Raw genomic sequence first — 23881 nt, forward strand, 5'->3', positions numbered from 1 at the left:
AGTTCCTCAGCACCATTTATACATATTGCCAGCACTGAAATTTTAGTTGAGTAAATAAATGAATGGTAGCATAAATGGTTTTTCATAAATGGTTTTTATATTTACTAAAGTAGTTTATATATACATATACATACATACAGATATGCAACATACATACTCATGATGATTATAATGTTTGCTTAGTTTTTATATGATTTCAACCAGTTTTTAAAGATATACTTACCAAAATAACAATTAAAATTAACTTTAAAGACTAATGTCTAAATAGGTGAATTAGATGTGAAGTGATACTTGAGTCTTATTCCTAAATTACAAATTTGGGATAGGTTTTCTTTTCCTCTTATCAAGAAATGATTGTATAACATTGGGAGGATGAACAAGAAGAGATACATGTGTGTGTGATGATGGGAGTCAAGCAGACCTAATATAGAAAAGTCAAAAAAAGCAAGACAAATGTATTTTAAAAAAATAAATAAATGAAAAACAAACAAACAAAAAAAAACCCACAAAGCTCTGTCACACTATATATTAATGCCACTTTTGTAATTTTCATGTTAGATGTTTTTATTAAAAGCATTTTTGAATGTACATTACGTTCTAGGTACTGTGGATGGTGGGTTGATACATGTCACCTTAATTAGTTACATAAATCTCACCTCCTTCTGAGGCCAAGGATCATGCTTTATGTGTTATTATATACATTATGCTTTACATAATACAAACTTATTACTGACTTACTCTATGATTGAGATGAATAAATAGGTTTCAAAGAGATGCCATGAAAAAAAATACTTGTTTTATAAAAGACCTCTGTACAAGTAGCCACTAGATGACAGCAAATATTTACAAGTAAATTTTTATTTTTGTCACTAGGTGGCATTCAAGTATTAGTCTCATAATAAGGTGACCCATCATAAATAACATTTATTTTCCTTGTTATTCTCTTCCTTTTTGGTGAACATTCAGAAAACTTGCTTTACCTGATCCAGTCTTTGACACTTACTTCCACCTTTCCTTTAATCTTATCACTAGTAGAAATAGATATTTATTAATGTTAATTTACTAAGTCTGATTTTAAAAATAATAGCAAGCTTATTTTATTCTTTATAAAATTTTCTACTCTTAGAAGTTGTTTAATATTATTTAAAAATAATACCATAAAGTTATGAGGGAAAATAGGTCATTTTAACATAATCATAAAGTCATAAGGGAATATAGGTCATATGTCCTGATTTAATATAATTTTGATTGTCAAATAATGGAATCACAAATGAAGGAGACTATCAGATTCCTAGCTGTATCATCAAACTAGTTTCATTTACCTAAGAAAACAAGAAAATAAGTTTAGCTGTCCTACCTGTAAATATTTAGGAATTGTTATACAACTCCCTCATTGCCACAATTTTAGTTCTTGCTACTCTTCATATTGTGCAAAGCCTTACAGTTTACAATAAATGTCTATATTTTCCTATATTGTAGATGGCTTAGCCATTTGTAAATAAATTAGTGTGAATTTTAAAGTAAGTAGACAGAATCTTACATATCATATTTTTACTTTTGGTCATTTCTCTTATTTAATAAATAGTATAATATTTTAATGAAAATAATATATTGTTATGTCTTTAACTAAAGACAGTGAAGGATCCACATATTTCACAAATGTTATACAGAACTAAAAATTATAATGTAGAAATTAAGCATGAAGATTTTTACCTTCTTTGATATTAGTACTAAAATAAAATGGTTTGTTTTTTTCTCTTTTTCCATCCTAAAATTTAGTAAGGGAGCATCTCTTGTCCTTTGATTAAAGTATTAGGAGGTAAAAAGATTTTTCAACTAAGGATTTAGGAAAAAATATACAGCTATAAAGTTTCACAACTTGGGTGAATTTTTAAAATAAAACACCTTAAGTAAAAGTAAAATTACTATCTATAAATCTGTTGGCTGAGAAAATATATTTTTAAGAAACTTTTCATTGAAATTTTGTGTTGATATTATCTAATATTTTTTTTTCTTTATTATACCGGGCTTTTATGTTGTTGTGTTTTTAAATTATTAACCTTTGGTTTCATTTACTTACGACAAAGCTATATTAGAATGCTATTTTTAAAATTATATTTCCTTTCAAAATATAATCTAAAGAATTATCCAGTGTTTATTATGGTTCAAATGAATTATGTATCTATTTTTTCCCCACAGGCTATGTTAAGTGTACCAATAAAAATAAAAACCACCCCATTTTTACCATATGAATTTGTTAAAGTGTGTGTGTTATTAATATGTATAAATCCCAATAAAAATTCTTTTGTTTTTGTGCACAAATGAATGAATGCATTTTCCATTGTATTCATATTGTGTGTTTATATTAACAGTCCTACAAATGGGTATCTTTAGAAGTAAAACTAATATTACGCCCTATGTGATTTTTGTGATGATAGAAGGAATACAGAATTCAGATAAAGAGGAACAGAATTAGCAATATTTTGTTGGTTTTATTCTGATGCACTTACATTTAAATTTTTTAGTTGTGTGGTCACATAAAGTGAAATTACAGTAAAGTGAATACCAAATAAGAAAAAAATTAATTCATGCCAAAAAAATGTCCTTAATGTTATGGAGAATTAAACTCCGTTTAGGGAAATATAATCAAATGCCATAATATTGTGTAAGTTCACTTCAGGAAGATCATATTTCTGAGGTATTATTCTCAATTAGATGAGGCAAGACTGACTTTAGTTAATTGGCAAAGTGTCATGTCCAGTAATTGTGCTTACCATCTTTTAAATGCCACATAATGATGTAATTTTAAAAGTTCACTTCTGACAAAATGGTCTTTGATGTAGTGTTTATGTCAGCTTTAATGCATTACTTTAATTTTTGTCATATTTTTGATTTGCAGATTGCTTTAGGAACAGTTACTAACGTGGAAGAAGCAGTGAAGTGGATAAGTTACACTTATCTTTATGTACGGATGAGAGCAAATCCATTAGTATATGGCATCAGTCACAAGGCTTATCAGGTAGAAAACTCATTTATTAAAAAAAATCAAACCACCTTTTGGGTTCTATAATTCTTTCATGATATGAGGATAAATATTTGTTTGCTACTCTTGCCTTATGTAGAAGAAAAACAGCTTTCCTCTTTTTCAGAAAATACTAAGGAAAATTAAATGGACTCTTGTAATTATTTTTCATTACTTAAATCTTTTCCCACAGATGCTACTAAGTTCATTTTTATCTGAGTATCAATTTATTATTCAGCTATATTGCCATTTGAGATTAATATTTTGCTATGATTTTTAAACTATGATAAATTTAGTTTTAGAATAAATCAGACATGAGGATTTTTGCTAATAAGCTTATGTTATATACAGTCTGTACCTCTTATCAAGTCTTTTCTAAATCCAATTCTGAAATTAAAGAATAGCATTGAATTATTATCTTAACAGTTTGGGGGCCATAGTCAGTTATACTATTCAGTGCATATATATAGAATGAAAATTATTATTAGTTGCATGTGATGGCAGCTCTTCTCATGAACTTTAAACTTGTGTAGTCATTGTAGCTTAAGATTCAGTGAGATCATGTCTTTTCTTCAGAACTCTGCTTTAGATACTGTAAATGCTTCCTAATTATAGGTAAAATCCAGTTGTCTAATGAAAACATTATTTTACCTTCATCATAAGGATATTCACTAGTGTTAAGGAAGAATTTGTAAAGAAGTTGAATTTAACTCAAAATTACAGTTTTTCTTCATTTACTTATAACTTGGATCATATATGTGTGTATATATATAAATATATATATCATTGTATTGTCAAAACAGTTGCCAACTTTTTTTAAAAATTTCTTTTCATTTTGCTTTTCCCTATGCTGTAGATCTTACCATGGGAAAATTGAGACTTAAGGTCTGAGGGGAAAAAATAAGAAAAGCAGCAGCAGCAACTAGTTCTGAGGCTGTTAATCTGAAATCATTGTTTTCATGCTTTACTCTAGATGACAGTCAATGATCTTTCTTGTTCTCAGTTGAAATATGTGCTAGTCTTCAAATGGATATCTTCTTTTATAGCCACATTGCTCTTTTATGAAATATAAGTCCATAATAACCTGTAACCTTACACATTTTAAGGAATATGGCACTAGTTGTTCTCATTATAAATATGGCATTGTGAGAATGTGGCACTGAAAATGGCACTGAAAATTTTCTGAGCAAGTAAAGAAAAACAAAACAGAACATGTATTTTCATGGGCTAAGCCATCTCAAATCTTGGAACAAGATAAACACATCTTAATAGATAGGTTAATATCAAAAGTCATTGTTGTATAATTTTCCAGTATAAAGACCTTCCAGAATACATAGTTTCACAACTTTCACAGTTCAGAGAGTCTTAAACTTTTTTTTTGACTTATGTGTTTTGATTTTATTACTCAATACAAATTTATAGCCATGAAACTCTTAAGAACTAACACAAATCAAGTAATTTAACATAGTTTAATGGTTTAAAAATATATGAGTATGTTTTCATAAAATGAACCTGCTGTATACATTATATAACTTGTAGCAAATATTTAAGACTTTTTGTATTTACTGCTAAAACTCTTGACTTCATCTTAACTTCCTTGCAGTTGATTTTACATTTGCCTCATTTTTCTGAGTTTAAAATTTATTTGGGCTATATTTTGTGCATGAATAAGCTATCATGCAGATCTGAGTTAGAACAATAGGAGTTTTAACTCATTAGTAGATTTCTAAAGTGTTTTTATACTTCTCCCACTCTCCATTGAAGGTCTTGTTTCATTTTACTGCTCATAACCAGAGAATGATCTTCAGGACTTGGCATGTATGCATGTGTGGGTGTACATGTGTGTGTACACATATATTTATACGCACACACATTCCAACAAGAATATTAATTTCTTTTGTTAAATATTATAATTTCTGCTTAGAAAAAGACTATAAGTAATAGTTTCAAAACTATACAAACATTCATTGTCAGCTTTATTTCATACTTTGCTTCTATTATTATAGGCAAAATTGGTTTTCCCATCAGCAGTTAAGAAAACTGTTAGAACAGTAATAATATACTTTTTAAAGGATAACTTAGCATTTATTTTTATATATCTTAATTTTGACAGGGGAAAGCAATCTTGCTATCATTTCTCCAAATAACTGATAAAACAATATGGTGTGACAATTTAAAATCCCTATTTATTTTAGGGTGAGAGAAAGAAGACAGTTATTTTCTCTTATATCTAATTTCTAATCTTTATAATCTTAAAGATTATAAGGTCATATATAAGAATTTTATATTGTAAAATATTGGAATCTGAGAAATATGCAGATTATTTTAAAGAATTTTTAAAACTTCCTTTATTTAATGGAATGAAATCTTTTCTAGTTTTTCCTAAATGTATAAAAATATATTTTAAAAATTATAATTAAAAGGTCTAAAACATCAAGAAAGTATTTAATATCCATAAATGGACACATGTTTGCAAGTGATGACTGCCTAAAGAAATATTCAGTTTTTTGGGTTTTTTTTTTTTTTTTCTGTAGATTGACCCAAGTTTAAGAAAGCATCGAGAACAGTTGGTCATTGAAGTTGGACGAAAACTAGACAAAGCAAAGATGATTCGTTTTGAGGAGCGAACTGGATACTTTTCCTCAACTGATTTGGGTAGAACCGCCAGCCATTACTATATTAAATACAACACCATCGAGGTATTATACTGAGCAGAACACATGCAGTATCTTTATTTTTAATGCAAATACTTTCTAGACTTCAAAATATATTATTAATGCAAAATAACAAAACCAACTAAAAGACCAAAATGCATTCAACTTACACGAATTCAACAGTATACCCTCAGTAAAGAGAGGGAAAAAAAGACTTAAAATAGTAAGAGTCCCCTTGCCGTCTGTTCAATGAGTATATTCCAAGCAGTAGACACACCCAGGCCTAAGTCAAAGCATATTGGTAAGACCTATGGAATGAATGCCTAAATGATTTTAAGTGGGAGGTGATGGTAAAATGATGTCCTTGAATAAAAAGTTGAAAATTCATTGCATGTTATTGAGAAAAAAACACTGACTAAAGAAGTATAAAAGAAACTAATAAAATGACCAAGTCAATCTAGCTGTACCATATAGGCAATTTAAGGGAGTTTCAAAGGTAATTTTGACTTCACTATGTAGCCTTGCTTGTTGCCTTTCAACGTAGTTCTTTGTAAGATGGATAATACCACTTTAATATTTACATTTTAAGAGGTATATGTATGTCTTCATATGTGTTTATATACATATATTAATACATGGAAAAACTTGAAAGTTATTACCTGTGATGTTAAAACTTAAATTTGAAGAGAGGGAAATGGGTTAAGGTGAATTTTTACCCGTATCCTTTCTATTTATACAGAGAAAATTTTAATTTTTTCTTATGTTATTATTTTTGTACTTAAAATTGTTTTTAAAATGCAAAAAGTAAAATAAACCATTCAAATGAGACTTCTTTAAAAGGATGGAAACCTTGGCCTATATGAAATCAAGTTTTATACTTATTTAATATTTTCATATACATATAACAGGTTTCAGAAAACACCTTCATATGCTTACTAACTTTTCCCTGTCTTTTCCCAAGTAAACTATTTGTATAACATTTTAGGTTTCTTCAAAATCTTTTAGCATATAATATCTCATAACTGTGATCTGGTGGTCCCTTAAGCCAACACATTTCCCCTAGCTTTTCTCTCTTTACATCATCTGCTCATATTCACCTGTTTTGTCCAAGTAACTTTTGCCATTTGTCCACTTGCTAGTGTGTTGCTGCCAAACTACATCCTAAACCTATTTGCAGTTCTTTTCCAGGAACTCTAACCCTTCTTTAGCTTTGTCTTCATTCTGTATGGTCTTTGACTGATTTTTTTTACTTCCAGTTTTCTTATTTTATGTATGTCCTCTTTAATAATATTGTGAGAGTTTTCATGTTACATATTTTCTAGTTTTTCCTCTCTGAATATTATATGGTATATGATCAGCTTAGAGTTGCCTAATTTTACAGATTTCCATATGCCCATGCTGAATATAAGCAAAGATGAGAATATTATGATGCATATTTTTTTTAGATATCTAATGTAGATTTCATCAACTTATTTTACTGATCTTTTTTCTTCTAAAGGTCTTCCTTAGCTGATTATGTTTTTCAGTCCTTGACAAATTGATGATATTTATAAGGCAATTATTTGAAATACTTACTATACCACAGAGGTTATAACTGCATTCTCTAGGACTCAAATGTTCTTTAAGAATGTATGATTTAATTTAGAATGTTAGATTAATTAAGAATGTTTTTAATTTAAAACATTATTTTGGACTTTCTATTTTCCTCAAATATAACCTTTACTTTGGTAGACCTTTAATGAACTCTTCGATGCTCACAAAACAGAAGGTGATATCTTTGCTATAGTCTCCAAAGCTGAAGAATTTGATCAAATCAAGGTAAGATTACTTGAAGTTTGAATCAAATGTATTCAACATATATGCATTTATTTGTTCATAAAAATTTATAATTAATTGTTATTCCTGAAACAGTATAGGCTGTATGGTATTTTACATTTGGAGTATCAGCAATATTTTTTAACTTATCAATAACATCTACTATTCTAGATCTTGATAATATGTCATACTTGACATCATTCTTTGCTCTGTACCCTAAATCAAATAATTTAAATAGGTTTTGCAGTAGTAGTATGTATATTTTGGCCTATTTGCAATTTAAGTTTCACTAAAGAAAATATAAAGTAAATGCATTATTCAAAACTTGAATATGAATCTTTCTGTACCTGTATTATAATTTAATCTTATTAACAGTGAAAACTTTAATACTTTGAGTCATAGTACTTCACAGCTTTAAGCTATGAATGTGTTATAACATATAAAAATATATGACAGTAATGAATGCATTTGAAGATAATTCAAGTTTTCCCTAATGCAGTTGGGCAGAGGTTTTACTCTGGTCAAATAAAAAATGAAATCTCATCAATTGAAGGATGGTGAGGTCAGAGGATTTAATTTTTATGGTGTATCAAATTTTTATATGTCAATGGCAACTTTAATATCAGTGATGAATAATAAAATGTAATTGTATCAGCCTCAAGATAGTTTCATATTGTACTTTATTAGCTACCTGTTGAAAAATTACTTTTATTTAGCTATACAAAAGAAAAATATTGAGTTATAGTAAATGGAAACTCTAAAAACATGCAATGTAGTTTAATTTCACTATAAAATATTTCAGTAAATCAGCCCAAATATTCCTATAAAAGCATTGATTTTTCTAGGTGAGAGAAGAGGAAATAGAGGAGTTAGATGCCTTATTAAGCAATTTCTGTGAACTCTCAGCTCCTGGAGGTGTAGAGAATAGTTATGGGAAAATAAACATCTTACTTCAAACTTACATCAGCCGAGGAGAGATGGATAGTTTCTCCCTTATATCAGATTCTGCATATGTTGCACAGGTAAGACTCTTCTTACTCCTTTTCCATTTTCTCATCCTTATTTATCTTTAGAGACTAAGGAATTGATTTATGCTATACTGTGAGTATATGGGTTTGTGACATGCTACCAAGGTACCATTTTATCTTAGAACTAGTTCTAATAATTTATCTTTTACATAATCTATACTTGTAAATCTGGACTGGAAGTGGGATTTGGTGGCTGGTTTGGCTTTTTTTGATGTTGCTATTGTTTACATTATAGAGTTTTAAAATATCAGTATCTATTGACTTTTTTCTACTTTAAATGATAAAGTTTATTTCTTTTACTTACAAGATGCAATGATACAAGAATATTTCAAGTATAAAGAAAAGATCGCGGAACCTTTGTTGTTTTCACCAAATATTAGAAATAATAACAATTTTTTTTACCATTAAATAAAGCTTAGTAAATATTCTCATACCATATGTTCAATGTGATGAGTCTCTGATTTAAAAGAAAAGTATCTTTACTCTCTATTGTTGATACTTAAAACTTAAGGATGGAAAGAAAATTATTCCCTACACTACAGCTCATTTAGTTTATGTCTTTTAAAAAATACCATGTTTATGAAATGTGCAGGTGTTTATCTTGTATTCAAGCCATCATGTGAAGTAAAGCAAGTTATTTTTGCCTTATTTACTTTTCAAATGAAAAGTTTTCCTTCCAGACATACTTTGAAAAAAAAGTATTCTTTACCTGTTAAGAATACCTTTTTCATTATTTTTCATTGAGCAATGCCCTTCTTAAATTAAGGAGAAATTAAAGCTTAATCTTATTTAAAATATGAAAACTATTTGGCTGTTATCTTATATTTGTGATTTTGTTCAAAGTTTTGTTTTTTTTTGTTTTTTTTTTTTTTTTTTGAGACAGAGTCTTCCTTTGTTGTCCAGGCTAGAGTGAGTGCCATGGCGTCAGCCTAGCTCACAGCAACCTCAAACTCCTGGGCTCGAGCGATCCTTCTGCCTCAGCCTCCCGAGTAGCTGGGACTACAGGCATGCGCCACCATGCCCGGCTAATTTTTTATATATATATCAATTGGCCAATTAATTTCTTTCTATTTATAGTAGAGACGGGGTCTCGCTCTTGCTCAGGCTGGTTTTGAACTCCTGACCTTGAGCAATCCGCCCGCCTCGGCCTCCCAAGAGCTAGGATTACAGGCGTGAGCCACAGCGCCCGGCCTTGTTCAAAGTTTTAATATAGAAAAAATGTACTTGTGTTAAATAAATCACTTTTTAGCAGCCAGTACTCCGTAGTGCTTTGAAAATAGCTGTAAACATGAAATATTTACAAACATGGACCAGATTATATTGTTAAACAATTTGAATGAATGTACTAATTTAATCAATGTAAGCAAGAAGCCAGGTGATGATTTCATAAGTTATATAGTTAATGTAGATGTAGTGAAAACATTTACATATCTAGACTCTATACCTTCTACAGGAATCATTATTTCTAACTTCCTTTGTTTTATCAAAGTAATATAACTTCATTTTTATATTTCCTAATGATTTTATATCAAAATAGTTATTCATTTAAAGAAAAGGTAAAGCTTTATTGGGTTCTGGGTGAATAATCTGGCCATATTTCTGCTTAATTTGAGATTGTGAAACTATTATCAGAGACTGACATAAGAATATCAATACTTTACAATACAAGGCTTACATTTTCTTCATGATTGGTGTCCAGGAAGTCAACCTCTGATTAAAGATAGCTCAAAGCTGTCGTGATTTTTCTTAAATAGCTACTATGGATTTATCATCCTTGAATGCATTAGATGAATTATACTTGAGTTTATTATATTTTAAGTTTAAGTCATCAGTAATTGAACAAGTACTCTCTCAGCTCTGTAAAATAGTATCTTGTTCTCTATTTCTTAAAGTTTTTTCATTAGCTCCTAAGGTAAACCCATAGCTCAAATATTCTAGGATTTTATTTTTAAAGCCTATATTTAGCTTCTCTAAATTGTACATGTTATAGACTTTAATCATTATATTCCCACCCAATTTATATCATTCCAGATTAAAATGTTCTGTTTGTATCTTGTCATGTGTGATTTCTCTTCTCACTTCTGCTAGCTTTTAGAGGAAAACTGTAGGTTCTGAAACATAAAAATCACATGCTTTTAAAGACAGGTCAGAAAATGAGCCTGACAATTTTTTTTACAAAAACAAGTGGGAATGAGATAGGAAACCTACTTAATAGATACAATAATCAAAATTTTATTTATTATTCTCTGAGCCTTACTATGACCCAATCTGTCATTTGTAGTATGTTTCAGAACTATTCTCAGACTTCTGTGAATAACAACCATTTTGTTCTTATGTTTCTAATCTGAAACAAAATAGTCAAATTTGTCAAAAGACAAAATGTATATCTTATTTAAAATGTAAAACCAAAGCACTTTATTCTTCTGGTCATTTTTTACCTCATAATTTTTGGCTGGATTATTTGTTTGCCATTTGAAATCTAACTTTTTTAAAATCACTTTTTATGATTTTGACCAGATTTAACATTTTTCATTTTCAAATACAGATGTCAAGAGATATTGGAAGGTGTCTCTTAAGTTCATGATTTTTAAAAACAATCTTCAATAAAACAACCTAGAAAGTTAATGATAGAGAAAAGCAGGTAAAGCAAATGAGAATTAGCTGTAGAGTTGCAGAAAAAAGCTTCCTTCATTGTAACTTTCTATATGTCTATTAATAAAATTATCCTCAGACCACTGAGATTAGAATCTAAGAGTTAAATTTGGAGTCATTTAGACCTGGCTTTGAATAGATGCTCTGATACCAACTAGCTGTGTGGTTATGGTCAAATTTTTAATCTTTCCAAACTCTAGTGTCTTTTACCTATAAAATCATGATATCCATACCAAATAAATGCAGTTTTTTGGAAAGATTAAATGAGATAATATAGATAAAGCAAGTTAGTACAATGATTGGTTTATAGGGAGCCATTAATATGGCTAGCTATGCTCATCAATATTTCCTTCTTATCCTTCTCTCACTAATTTTTCTCCCTGACTAAATCCCAAAGTCTTCTTACTTCATCTTTAAATAACCTTGTGAATTTAATCATTCTAATATATATATATACCAAGGGCATCTTTACCTGTCTCATAAAAAATAGGTGCCTCAACAGCCTCCTAAATACTTTGCATGCTTTTTATCTCTTCTTATTCCATTTCTGTTTAAAGGGTACAAGTGCAGAGTTTCCTAAAACCTTGGAAATAAGGCTACCCTTTGAGACTTAAGCAAGTAATATCCACATATACAGGATGTGATTTTTCTTATGTAGAAATCATAGGAAGAATTAGGGTTATAGGAAAAAAGATGCTGCCCTAAAAATCAAGGATATAGATTGTACTTCTTTTAAGACCAAGTTTTAATAATAGATTTATTGACAAATTTAAAAGCACATTGGATCTAACCACCAATCTCCCCCTAATATTCTTCAGAATGCAGCTAGAATTGTCCGTGCTCTTTTTGAAATTGCTCTGAGGAAACGTTGGCCTGCCATGACCTACAGGCTCCTGAATCTTAGTAAAGTCATCGACAAGAGGCTGTGGGGTTGGGCTAGTCCTTTGAGACAATTTTCAGTTCTTCCACCACATATCCTAACAAGATTAGAAGAAAAAAACCTTACTGTGGATAAGCTGAAAGACATGAGGAAAGATGAAATAGGTAAGAAGGAAGCAAAATGTTTGAATGAGTTGTTCTGTACAAATAAAATATTTTACTAGATATAAAAGTATTGTGAATTTTCCCATCACTCAAGCTGAATTTTCACCGTATTTATAAATCTTTTTCATTTGTCTAAAGTCAAGCAAAAATCTCTCTAAATTTCATAAAGTTACTGGACAGAATTACCAATTAAAATGGAGTTTGTATTGTTAAGCCCTTAAGTTTAGTATTACATATAGAATCTTAGCTGTAATTTATGAGAATCATTCAGTGATGCTTATTCTCAATTTATTTTTCAATATTTAATTCATTTCAAAGTCTCTGTATATCAGCAGTATCACAGCAAAAAAAATTATATAAACATTAAGCTCAGAATTTTTCCAGAGTTTCTAAATGAGATTCATTAGACACATATACATCTTTAAACCTAGTTATTATCAGTGTACACATAGCATTTGGAGTTCTGATTTTTTATATAATATTGAAAAGTTATTTCTACATACTTTTTCATGTAGCCTTGCATGTTATTGGACAAATATATAATGCATTGATTAAATAATATTTCAATTCAGAATAGGATAGACATTACACATGAAGGGAATCACACTGAAAATAAATAGGAGGGAAGATTACTGCTGGCAACAAGTCCAAAGATGCAAAAGAGGATGAGATAGTTATTACATTTATAGAGGAGGAAGAATACTTCTTCTAAAATAGAATGGAAGAAGGGAAGTATCAATAAAAAGAAATTGAGATTATTAACAAGGGAAGTTGAGTATATTTACATTGAAATAACATGTAAATATTTTATCAAAATAAGGAAGATTAACTTTAGTTCAAATCTGGATAAGCAAATTTTGATTTATTAATAATATACTCTTTTAAAATATTCCATTTTGAAGAACTAAGACATATAAGAAATCTTGATGCTATAAAATACAATCTATTTCCACTTAATTGCTCAGACTAGAGTAGAAAATGTAACCTTTGTTTGTGAAACCCATCCATCAGTACTTCCATAAATATCTGTGTTCCAGAATCTGATTATTTATGAAAATATATGTCAGTGGTTCATTTTGTGCTAGATTGACCATATTTTATCTTTATGTTTTCTGGAAATGGGTGTGGATGAGTGAGTTACATTTGATTACTGAAGCATTTCCACAATGGTTATAAAGTTATGAAATAGACCCTGAATAAATTAATGGCTATTTTTACAAAATACTAAATATTTCTATACTGTATCATAAACTAACTTGGAGAGAAGTGGGTCAGTCTATATAATAGTAGTTTAAACACTATCGAGTCTCAGTAATTTTAAGAACCCTATTAATAGCTAAAGAAACCTTGATACTGGTTTTCTGTGCTATGAATTGCTAATTCAAGTTAACTATTACAAAATATTCAAACATGCCAGGTCAAGAATGTCAGCTATTCTACATAGCAAATCATAAAACAAGCAATAAAATTACCTCTGAAATCCCATTTACAAGTCAGATTATATTGCTTTTTTCTGTCTGGATGCATTTCTTCTATGTGATATTTTCCTTGCAGGTCACATTTTGCATCATGTGAATATTGGATTGAAGGTCAAACAATGTGTGCATCAGATTCCTTCCGTCACGATGGAAGCATCCATTCAGCCCATTACACGGACTGTGCTCCGAGTAACACTCAGCATCTATCCTGATTTCACTTGGAATGATCAGGTAGAAGTGGAAAATGCCTGTATATCTATGTTAAACAGAAATATATTTACTGTAGATTCCACTACATCTCCTTACATCTGTCCAAGGCATATAGAAAATCCTCTTAAAAGAATATATATTGAAGATTTATTAAAAATATTATGGTGATAGTTACTCTCTTCTTCAAGGAAATGGGGTATATTAATAATATGTTAACCAATGAGATTCCTTCATAACATCTAGGCAACCCAGACTTTCAACAAAGAACAATAGTTTTAATGGAGTCAAATCGATAGGAATATTGCCATATTAGTTCTGTCGTCTTTCATTTTCTTTATGTTATCTTCATTTTTGCCATGTCTACTCTTTCATTTGAGCAGACCAAAAATTCAAGATTCTCCATGCTAAATGATCCATTTTTAAATCTTGATGTCTTTGAACCATTCTCTTCTACCATTCTCTTCTTTTCGTAAACACTAGATTTGTAGAAAACTTATTCAGTGTTTTTCTCCTGGTCACCTGTTTCTTTCCTGCTGAGACTACTTCCTTAATTATCTCCAAAGACTGATGGATTACTATCATAAATAGATTTTTCTTAATTATTTTCTTTAGTTTTCGGAACATTAACTGCCATATATAATCCTTCTTCAAAATGTCCTTCCTTGAAATGCAGGTGCTCACCACTAAAAAAAAAAAAAAAATGTCCTTCCTTGGTTCCTATCACATTTCTCTTTCTATTTTTATTCCTCCTTCTACTTCCTCCTTCAGTACGTTAGATGTTATTTAAAAATATATATATATATGTATATAAATATACACACACACATCTGTATATGTCAAACAATGTGTTCAAGATATATATAAATATCTATTCTAGATCTTCTTATTCAGTAAATATTTTTAAGATCTTTGTACCAGTTATATTTTACATTTCACATAAAATATAAATTTATATTAATAGTAGTTACCCATAAACTCATGTTTGGAATTTTATCTTTATAGACTGTTTTTAAAATGAATGGAAGTTTTATATTTTTTCATACAATTTTATTTTATCAGTATCTATTATAAATCTCCCACAGTTTGATTTAATTCATTAGTAAGATAGAGTACTTACTCATTTTTATAGTTAACTCTGTCAGACACAGTACTGTTGTCTTCAAGAATGGAAAACTTGACTTGCCTCACACTGACTTAAGAAAATATCTTGTACAATAAAAGGTCCACAGATAGAATAGGGCCTAAGGATGATTGAGTCTTCTGTTTAAAGATATTCAGGGCCCAGGATCTTTTCATCTCTTTGCTTTGCTTACACTGTTGAGTACTTCCCAAATGTTTTCATGCTTTCTTTTTCACACTTAACAGAACAAAAGAAACACATCCCCACTTCCCCAGCCCAGAACATGGACTATAAGACCTTTTCTTTCAATCTAGTTGGGCCATTATTTGTCATGTGCCTCTCCCTTACCACAGCTGTTGTCAGGGGAATGCCATAAGCTGATTGACTAATGCCAATTAAAATTGAACCAGGGGATGCAGTTACTTTTTCTTGAGTCATATGAGGGAGAGATGAATACTGAATGAGACTGGGCTTTGTAAGGAAAGACAGAGAGAGAGAGAGAGAGAGAGAGAGAGAGAGAGAGAGAGAGAGAGAGAGAGAGAGAGAGAGAGAGAGAAACAGAGAAGATTGGAATGGATAAACAAAATACTGTGTATCTATCCAGTGGAATATTATTTGACAATAAAAAGGAATAGAGTACCGATGCATGCTAAAACATGGATGCACCATGAAAACATTATGGTAAGTAAAAGAAGCCAATCATAAAAGAGCACATATTATATGATTTTATTTAATGGAATGTCTAGAATAGACAAATCTATAGGGAATACATAGTGACTGCTAATGGGTATAAGCTTTCTTTTTGGGATGATGAAAATGTTCTAAAATTAGTTTATGGTGATGGTTGTATAACTTTGTAAATATATTCAAACCATTGAGCTGTATACTTTAAACGAATAAACTTTGTAATGTAAATCATATACCAATAAAGCTGTTAAAGGGAGAGATGAATGAATGCTGTGTATGCAAACAACAGTATCCCTTTCTTAAATTATGATATACATAGTACTAAGATACTATTTTTCTTCTAGGTACATGGAACAGTGGGAGAACCCTGGTGGATTTGGGTAGAAGATCCTACAAATGATCATATTTATCATTCAGAGTATTTTCTAACTCTAAAAAAACAGGCAAGTGTGCATATGTGAATATGTCCTAACCTTATTATTTTGCCATCATAAAAAATATGTATATACTAACAATATCTGTTTTTACCTTATGTGTCTATAATTTTATAGGACTATTAATGTTTTATTTCTTAAATTTTGTTTCTGTTTGGTTTAAAAAACACAGTGATTAAATGTTACAGTATTGATTTTAGTTTAAGAAATTCAGTTATTAGTTGTGCACTGCATAGTGGCATTTTGGTCAACAACCCACCACATATACAACAGTGATCCCATAAGATTATAATACTGTGTTTTTACTGTACCTTTTCTATGTTTAGATATACAAATACTTACCATTGTGTTACAACTGCCTAAGGTATTCAGTATAGTAACATGGTATATGAGTTTGTAGTTTAGGGGCAATAGGCCATGCAATATAGCCTGGGTGTGTAAGAGACTAGCCATTTAGGTAGATTTGTGTAAGTACACACTATGATGTTCACACAACAAAAGCACCTAATAATATGTTTTTCAGAATGTTTCCAGCTACACATGACTGTTTAGATATATAGTCTATAATATACAGCTATATAATATAGATATGATACTATCACCATAGTATAAAGCATGGGTTCCAGAGGTATGGACTATGTAAAATAGGTACAATAAGTAATAATTTTAGGTGTTACATGCACACATATAACAATACTCTAAAAAGAATATTGACTCACAGGCCGGGCGCTGTGGCTCACGCCTGTAATCCTAGCTCTTGGGAGGCCGAGGCGGGCGGATTGCTCAAGGTCAGGAGTTCAAAACCAGCCTGAGCAAGAGCGAGACCCCGTCTCTACTATAAATAGAAAGAAATTAATTGGCCAACTGATATATATTTAAAAAATTAGCCGGGCATGGTGGCGCATGCCTGTAGTCCCAGCTACTCGGGAGGCTGAGGCAGAAGGATCACTCAAGCCCAGGAGTTTGAGGTTGCTGTGAGCTAGGCTGACGCCACGGCACTCACTCTAGCCTGGACAACAAAGTGAGACTCTGTCTCAAAAAAAAAAAAAAAAAAAAAAAAAGAATATTGACTCACATAGTGAAAAGAGCATTCCTTCTAAAATTCTGTATGAATCCCAAGAAAAAGACTCAAATTGATGCTGTTTCTTTTACTGGTGCCTCATTTATAATTTCTCTTTTTTATTAAAGAGAAAACAAGCTTCAGGCTGAGAGTCTTAGGTGGGCGGCAGTAGAATTTTATAGCAATATTTTGTATTCATTGCATTTGTCTTCATGGTTTCCTTCTATCTATGCCAAGTGATTCTGGTATTCTACTTAAGGTACTGATAGAACTTAAAGAAGAGCAGGAAGTAAATAATATGGTAATTGGATATGATAAAAAACATGAGGTTAAATAATTGAATGAATGATGTTTGGGAAATTCTGATAATGAGTCAAATTGGTAACCTATTAATACATGATATGCATATGTAAATAATATAATTTGAGCATAAAATTTTGCCTTCTGTTATATCAGGTATCCTTAGAAAGGAACCACCCACAAGTTTCTGAAGTGACTCAATATATCAGCTATTTAGAAATCCTAGATAATTTCTTTATTTTTAGTACATTTTATGTAGATACCATTGTCTTAACAATAAACTAAGAAAACCTTTATGCTATTAGAATATCTATATTTATTTTAGACTTTATTTTACTTTAGGTCATTAGTAAAGAAGCTCAACTACTGGTATTTACAATCCCTATTTTTGAGCCTTTGCCTTCCCAATACTACATCAGAGCAGTGTCTGATAGGTGGTTAGGAGCTGAGGCTGTATGTATTATCAACTTTCAACATCTGATTCTGCCAGAGAGACATCCTCCCCATACAGGTAACATGTTGAATGCTAATTTGAATCATTGATTTCCCCAAATTGTTATTTTAATGAATGTTCAGAAGTGTCTGTGCTTGAAAGTTGTTACAGTCTGAATCAAAATCCAACTTATTGTCAATATTTTGAAAAGAGAATTTTTAAAATCAAATCTCTGTGTGTATACATTTTGTAGAGTAATGGTAGGCCTTAATTTTTACTTGAGTTCTAAAAGCATTAAACTAAGCCCAGTCTGATTCCAGTAGTTCTAATAAGCATGATACTCACTTTTTCTGTGTCAGTATGCCTTCATCTTCATTTTTATGCACAATCGTATAATGTATCCACATCTCCCTTTTTCATAGCAAGTGTCATTTATCATTTACTCTGAGCTGTCTGTGAAACTTTTGGGATATCCTTTTTTCTTTGCATTTATTTACATTTACTTAAACTTATTTCTAGTATGTTAAGTTAATTAACATACTTGTGAGTTTTGGGGTTTCCCCCCCATTTGTTGTGCTTCTATACCAAAATAATTGCTAATATTAGGAATGTCATGTTATCATATCACTACAAAATAGATTTCCATATACTGTGAATTTGTGTTCTGCAAATAACATGTACCTTTTACATTAGTTTTATTCCTCCACACTAACAATATAAAGAGGTATGTGGTAATCTGCAGCATAATATAACAATGTTTTTCATTGTCATACCTTGCAAAAATCCATTTAATTTTTATAACATGAGCGAATATCTTTTTATTTTGACTTATAGAAGCAAAATTTCATGGATAAATGTTTACAATGATGAAATATTCTATTTTGAAAAAATCCTGAAACTAATCTATTAATTTATTAGTATATTAGGTTTATTTCTTCTCCTTGAGAATTCATAATTGATTAGTATTGATTTCAAGAGGCCCTTAATTTACTTTATAGAAAAATAAAAGTTAATTTTTTCCCATATCATTCCTCCAAAGACAAACTCTTTGTCTTTTTCAGAATAAAAATGTAGTTTTGACTATTTTTAATAAAAATTTTCTTTGGTAGTCCTTTGGGAAGTGAAAATAGGCCTTAACGTGACTTTAAACTTTGCCTTTTTTGTCAAACGTGTACCTTGTTCATTATTAGCTTATCTTAAACAGAAACACTTTATACTGCAGCTTAATTCCACTTTGATATCTTGGCAGAGCAGAACTAAAAGGCTTGTCAACATAGAAAAATAATGAGATTGTAGTATCTAGTGATTTACTTGTTGAAGAGGATCTCTCTGGTCTCTTTCATCAAATGGCCCTGTATGTGATATTTAGAATCTCATAACAAATATGTAAAAATGTTTGGGGCTTTAATTTAAAATACATGTTTCAAACATTACTACTAGGTTTCTTTGACTACAGCCCTTGATTTTAACATGCATTAGCATAATATTTTAATGTTCATTTAATCATTTCTCTGCCAAGTGACCAAGCACATATCACCCTATTTATATTATTAGCTGATTTCTGTCTACATTTTAAAAAGCAATAAAGGCACCACCATGGCATCCCAATTGATATGAGAAATGCAGAAAGTACCCTCAATGATTCCAGAGTCTATTTAGCTCAAAGTATGTATAGGCATATTGTTGAGCCCAAATCAGCCAAAAATCTTCATCTTTCTCTGAAGTAAAGCATCATAATTTAACATAGTCAATAAATGTGAACAATGATGTTTTTTAAAATCTTATTAAGAATATGTCTAAGCTTTATGGCTAGCGTTGCAAGCCTTAACTTGCAATGTCTCTCCTTCCTTCTTGATTTTCAGTGCTATTGAAAATTTAGGAGATTATAATCTGGTATAGCATGCATTCAGTTAGCTCCAATTACCTGTGTCATAGAATAGAGCAGTAGGGAGAGGATAATAAAAAACAACAACAACAACAACAACAAAAAACAGCATTTTGACTTTTAAGTAAATTTATTAAAAAAGAAAATGTGTTATGCCTTCCATTTTGAAACTGTACTATAAAGATCTGAGGGCAGAGATCACTATGTCCCCTTCCTGATTTTTACTTCTCAATTTTCAAATGAGTAAAATCATCTTCCATGAAATAACTTTGACAGTAAAGCTGCCTTTTGATTTTCTAACTGATACCTTTCTGGATTGTAGGAAAATATAAGGTCTGTCAGATACTCAAGGGTGTATATAAGTATAACTGTCTCTCTAAATCATTTAAATTTTCCAATCCACTGGGCCTTTGGTCCACATAATAAGAAACAACTAAATCTACTTTCTTTCTAGGTTTTCTCAGGCCCATTTTTGTTAACTCAGTCATGCTCTGCTCTAAAGCTCCCACCTGAGTTTTTTCCTAGAATTATCCTAAGTTCATTTCAGTTTCCATTGGCTACAGCAACAGCTCACTCAACTACTCTGGTTTGGTGAGTGTCTAACAGAGCAAAACTAATTTGTTGTTAGTAACCATTCCAGAGCTGAAGTTTGCAAATGGTTTTCATTTTTCTACAAATTGGGGTAGATTTAGTTTTGTTCTATAACATGCATTCTTTCATATACTTGTTATTCAATTACTTTCCTGATTAGAAGAGAAGTATACAGCATTATAATAGGTAAAGGGAACTCCCTGAGAATAATGTCCAGAATGTCAATATGATAACTATGGTGACTGGGGAAAAAAAAAAGATCTGTAACTGGTATACAAGAATTTATGTTAAGCTTTTTTCCCTTTAAAGAATTAAGAATTGTTATTTATTCTTTAAAATGTAGTATTTAGTATTGTGCATATTTTTCAGTTATTGTATAGCAATACCTGTTGGATCTTTTCAGAATTACTTGATCTTCAGCCTTTACCAATCACAGCTTTGGGATGTAAAGCATACGAAGCCTTGTACAACTTCAGCCACTTTAACCCTGTGCAGACACAGATATTTCATACGCTATATCACACAGACTGCAATGTCCTACTTGGAGCACCCACTGGATCAGGAAAGACTGTTGCAGCTGAATTAGCCATTTTCAGAGTCTTCAACAAGTACCCTACTTCAAAGGTCTGTTGAAAGAATTGTATACTTACATTCAATTAGAAAAGACAATTCATAATCTCTAAAATAGCTAGTTCTAAATATACTGGCAAGTCCTGATAAGTAGATTTATCACTCTCTCAGGGAATTTTCCAGGGGACTAGATCAGTCCAGGCATACTTTGGAGATATTGTGGGGTCTGTCCCAACCACCACAATACAGCAAATGTTGCAGTAAAGCTGTCATACAAATTTTTTGGTTTCTCATTGTATTTAAAAGTTACGTTTATACTATACTGTAGTCTATTAAGTGTGCATACCTTAATTTAAAAAGCACCTCATTGCTGAAAAATACTAACAGTCATCTGACCTTTCAGCAAATAGTAATTTTTTTGCTGGTGGAGGATCTTGACTCAATGTTGATGACTGCTGACTGTTTGCTGAAGATTGGGGAGGCTGTGAGAATTTCTTAAAATAAGACAATAACGAAGTTTGCCACACTGACGGACTCTTCCTTTCATATGCTGTTTGATAACATTTTATTAATACCCACAGTAGAACTTCTTTCAGAATTGGAGTTGGTCCTCTCAAAACCTGCTGCAGCTTTATCAACTAAGTTTATGTGATACCCTAAATTCTTTGTTGTCATTTCAACAGTGTTCACAGCTTCTTCACCATGAGTAGATTCTATCTCAAGAAACCACTTTCTTTGTTCATTCGTAAGAAGCAGTTCCTCATCCATTAAGGTTTTATCTTGAGATTGCAACAATTCAGTCTCATTTTCAGGCTTTACATTCAATTCTGCTTCTTTTCCTATTTCCACCACATCTGCAGTTACTTCCTGTACCAAAGTCATGAACCCCTCGAAGTTATCCATGAAGCTTGGAATCAACTTCTTTCAAACTCCTGTTAATGTTAATATTTTGACTTCCTCCCATGAATCACAAATGTTCTTAATGGCATCCAGAATGGTGATCCCTTTCCAGAAGGTTTTCAATTGACTTTGCCCACATCCATCAGAGGAATGATGATCTATGACAGTTATAGCCTTATGAAATGTATTTCTTAAATAACAAGACATGAAAGTTGAAATTACTCTTTAAGTCCATGGGCTGCAAAATGGATGTTGTTTTAGCAGACATGAAAACAGCATTAATCTCTTTGACATCTCCATCAGAGCTCTTGGGCAACTAGATACATTATCAATGAGTAGTAACATTGTGAAAACAATCTTTTTTTTCTGAGAAGTAGGTCTCAACAGTAGGCTTAAAATATGTCATAAACTATGCTATAAACAGATGTGCTGTCATCCAGGCTTTGTTGTTCCATTCATGGAGCACAGGTAGAGTGGATCTAATAATTTTTAAGGGCCTATCATTTTCAGAATGGTAAATGAACATTGGCTTCAAATTAAAGTCACCAGCTGCGTTAGCCTCAAACAAGAGAGTCAGTATATTCTTTGAAGCTTTGAATCCAGGCACTGGCATCTCTCTGGCTTTGAAAGTCCTAGCTGGCATCTTCTTCCAATATAGGACTCTTTGATATGCATTGAAAATCTGTTGTTTAGTGTAGCTACCTTCATCAATTATCTTAACTGGATCTTCTGGGTAACTTGCTGCAGCTTTTCCATCAGTGCTGCTTCCCTTTGTACTTATATAATATGGAGATGGCTTCTTTTCTTAAACCTCCTGAACCAACCTATGCTAGCTTCAAGTTTTTCTTCTGCAGCTTTCTCACCTCTTGAGTCTTCACAGAGTAGAAGAGAGTTAGGGTCTTGCTCTGGATTAGGCTTTGGCTAAAGGGAATGTTGTGGCTGGTTTGATCTTCTATTCTGATCACTCAAACTTTCTCCATATCAGCAATAAGGCTGTTTTGCTTTCTTATGATTCATGTGTTTACTGGTATAGCACTTTTAATTTCCTTTAAGAATTTTTCTTTTGCATTCACAACTTGGCTAACTGACATAAGAGGACCATCTTTGGCCTGTCTCAGCTTTTAACAGGCCTTTCTCACTAAGCCTAAATGTTTCTAGCTTTTGACTTAAAGTGAGAGGTACATGACACTCTCTCATTTGGACACTTAGAAGCCATTAAGGTTATTAGTTGGCATAATTTCAATATTGTTGTGTCTCAGGGAATAGGGAGGCCTAAGGAGAGGGAGTAAGATGGTAAGATAGGGGAACAATTGGTCAGTGGAACAGTTAGAACACATATAACATTTATCAGTTAAGGTGATATCTTATCATGGGTGTGATTCATGGCACCCCAAAGCAATTAGAATAGTAACATCACAGATCACTGATCACAGATCACCATAACAGATATGATAATGAAGAAAATATGTGTAATATTGCAAGAATTACCAAAAGAGACAGAAAGTGAGCACATGATTTTGGAAAAAATCACACTGATAGACTTGTTCCATGTCGGGTTGTCATAGACCTTCAATTTGTGAAAAAAAATTAAAAAATAGCATCTGTGAAGTGCAATAAAGCAAAGTACAATAAAACAAGATATGCCTGTATTCAAATAATTTACTGCAAGAAAATTTACCTAAACTTAGTAGTCCTGTAGTTGAATTTCTAATGTACGTAGTGATGCTAACATGTCCTTTCCTCATTGTAAGATTCATAGATAATTTCATTATGAGATACCTAATTCATAGACAAGTTATAAGATATATAATAATTCATGATCAAATCTTTTGGATATGAAAGAAATGCTAGTACTTTAACAAACACAGTTTGATTATACAGAGAAAACATAGAGGTAGTTTTTATTCCACTTTTTCCCAAATGGCCATAGTATTGTTAATTAATATTAAGTAATATTGCAAGTATTGATTTAAGGCTTTCTTCAAGCATAATATTTTT

General features: G+C 31.1%; 1 protein-coding gene across 4 annotated transcripts in view; it reads left to right on the top strand.

Moving 5' to 3' along the window:
- The window catches only part of ASCC3 (activating signal cointegrator 1 complex subunit 3), a 318336-nt gene that overhangs the window by 177171 nt on the left and 117284 nt on the right, over window positions 1–23881 (top strand). For all 4 annotated transcript variants that reach the window (XM_076003099.1, XM_012738813.3, XM_076003097.1 and 1 more), the window contains 9 exons: window positions 2900–3019; window positions 5557–5721; window positions 7408–7494; window positions 8337–8513; window positions 11990–12215; window positions 13770–13924; window positions 16055–16153; window positions 17847–18015; window positions 20817–21037. In XM_076003099.1, coding sequence (XP_075859214.1) covers window positions 2900–3019; window positions 5557–5721; window positions 7408–7494; window positions 8337–8513; window positions 11990–12215; window positions 13770–13924; window positions 16055–16153; window positions 17847–18015; window positions 20817–21037 — 1419 coding nt within the window. The remainder of the gene's footprint in view (window positions 1–2899; window positions 3020–5556; window positions 5722–7407; window positions 7495–8336; window positions 8514–11989; window positions 12216–13769; window positions 13925–16054; window positions 16154–17846; window positions 18016–20816; window positions 21038–23881) is intronic.

This window comes from Microcebus murinus, chromosome 5, assembly GCF_040939455.1.
Source record: "Microcebus murinus isolate Inina chromosome 5, M.murinus_Inina_mat1.0, whole genome shotgun sequence".
Classification (NCBI taxonomy): domain Eukaryota; kingdom Metazoa; phylum Chordata; class Mammalia; order Primates; family Cheirogaleidae; genus Microcebus; species Microcebus murinus.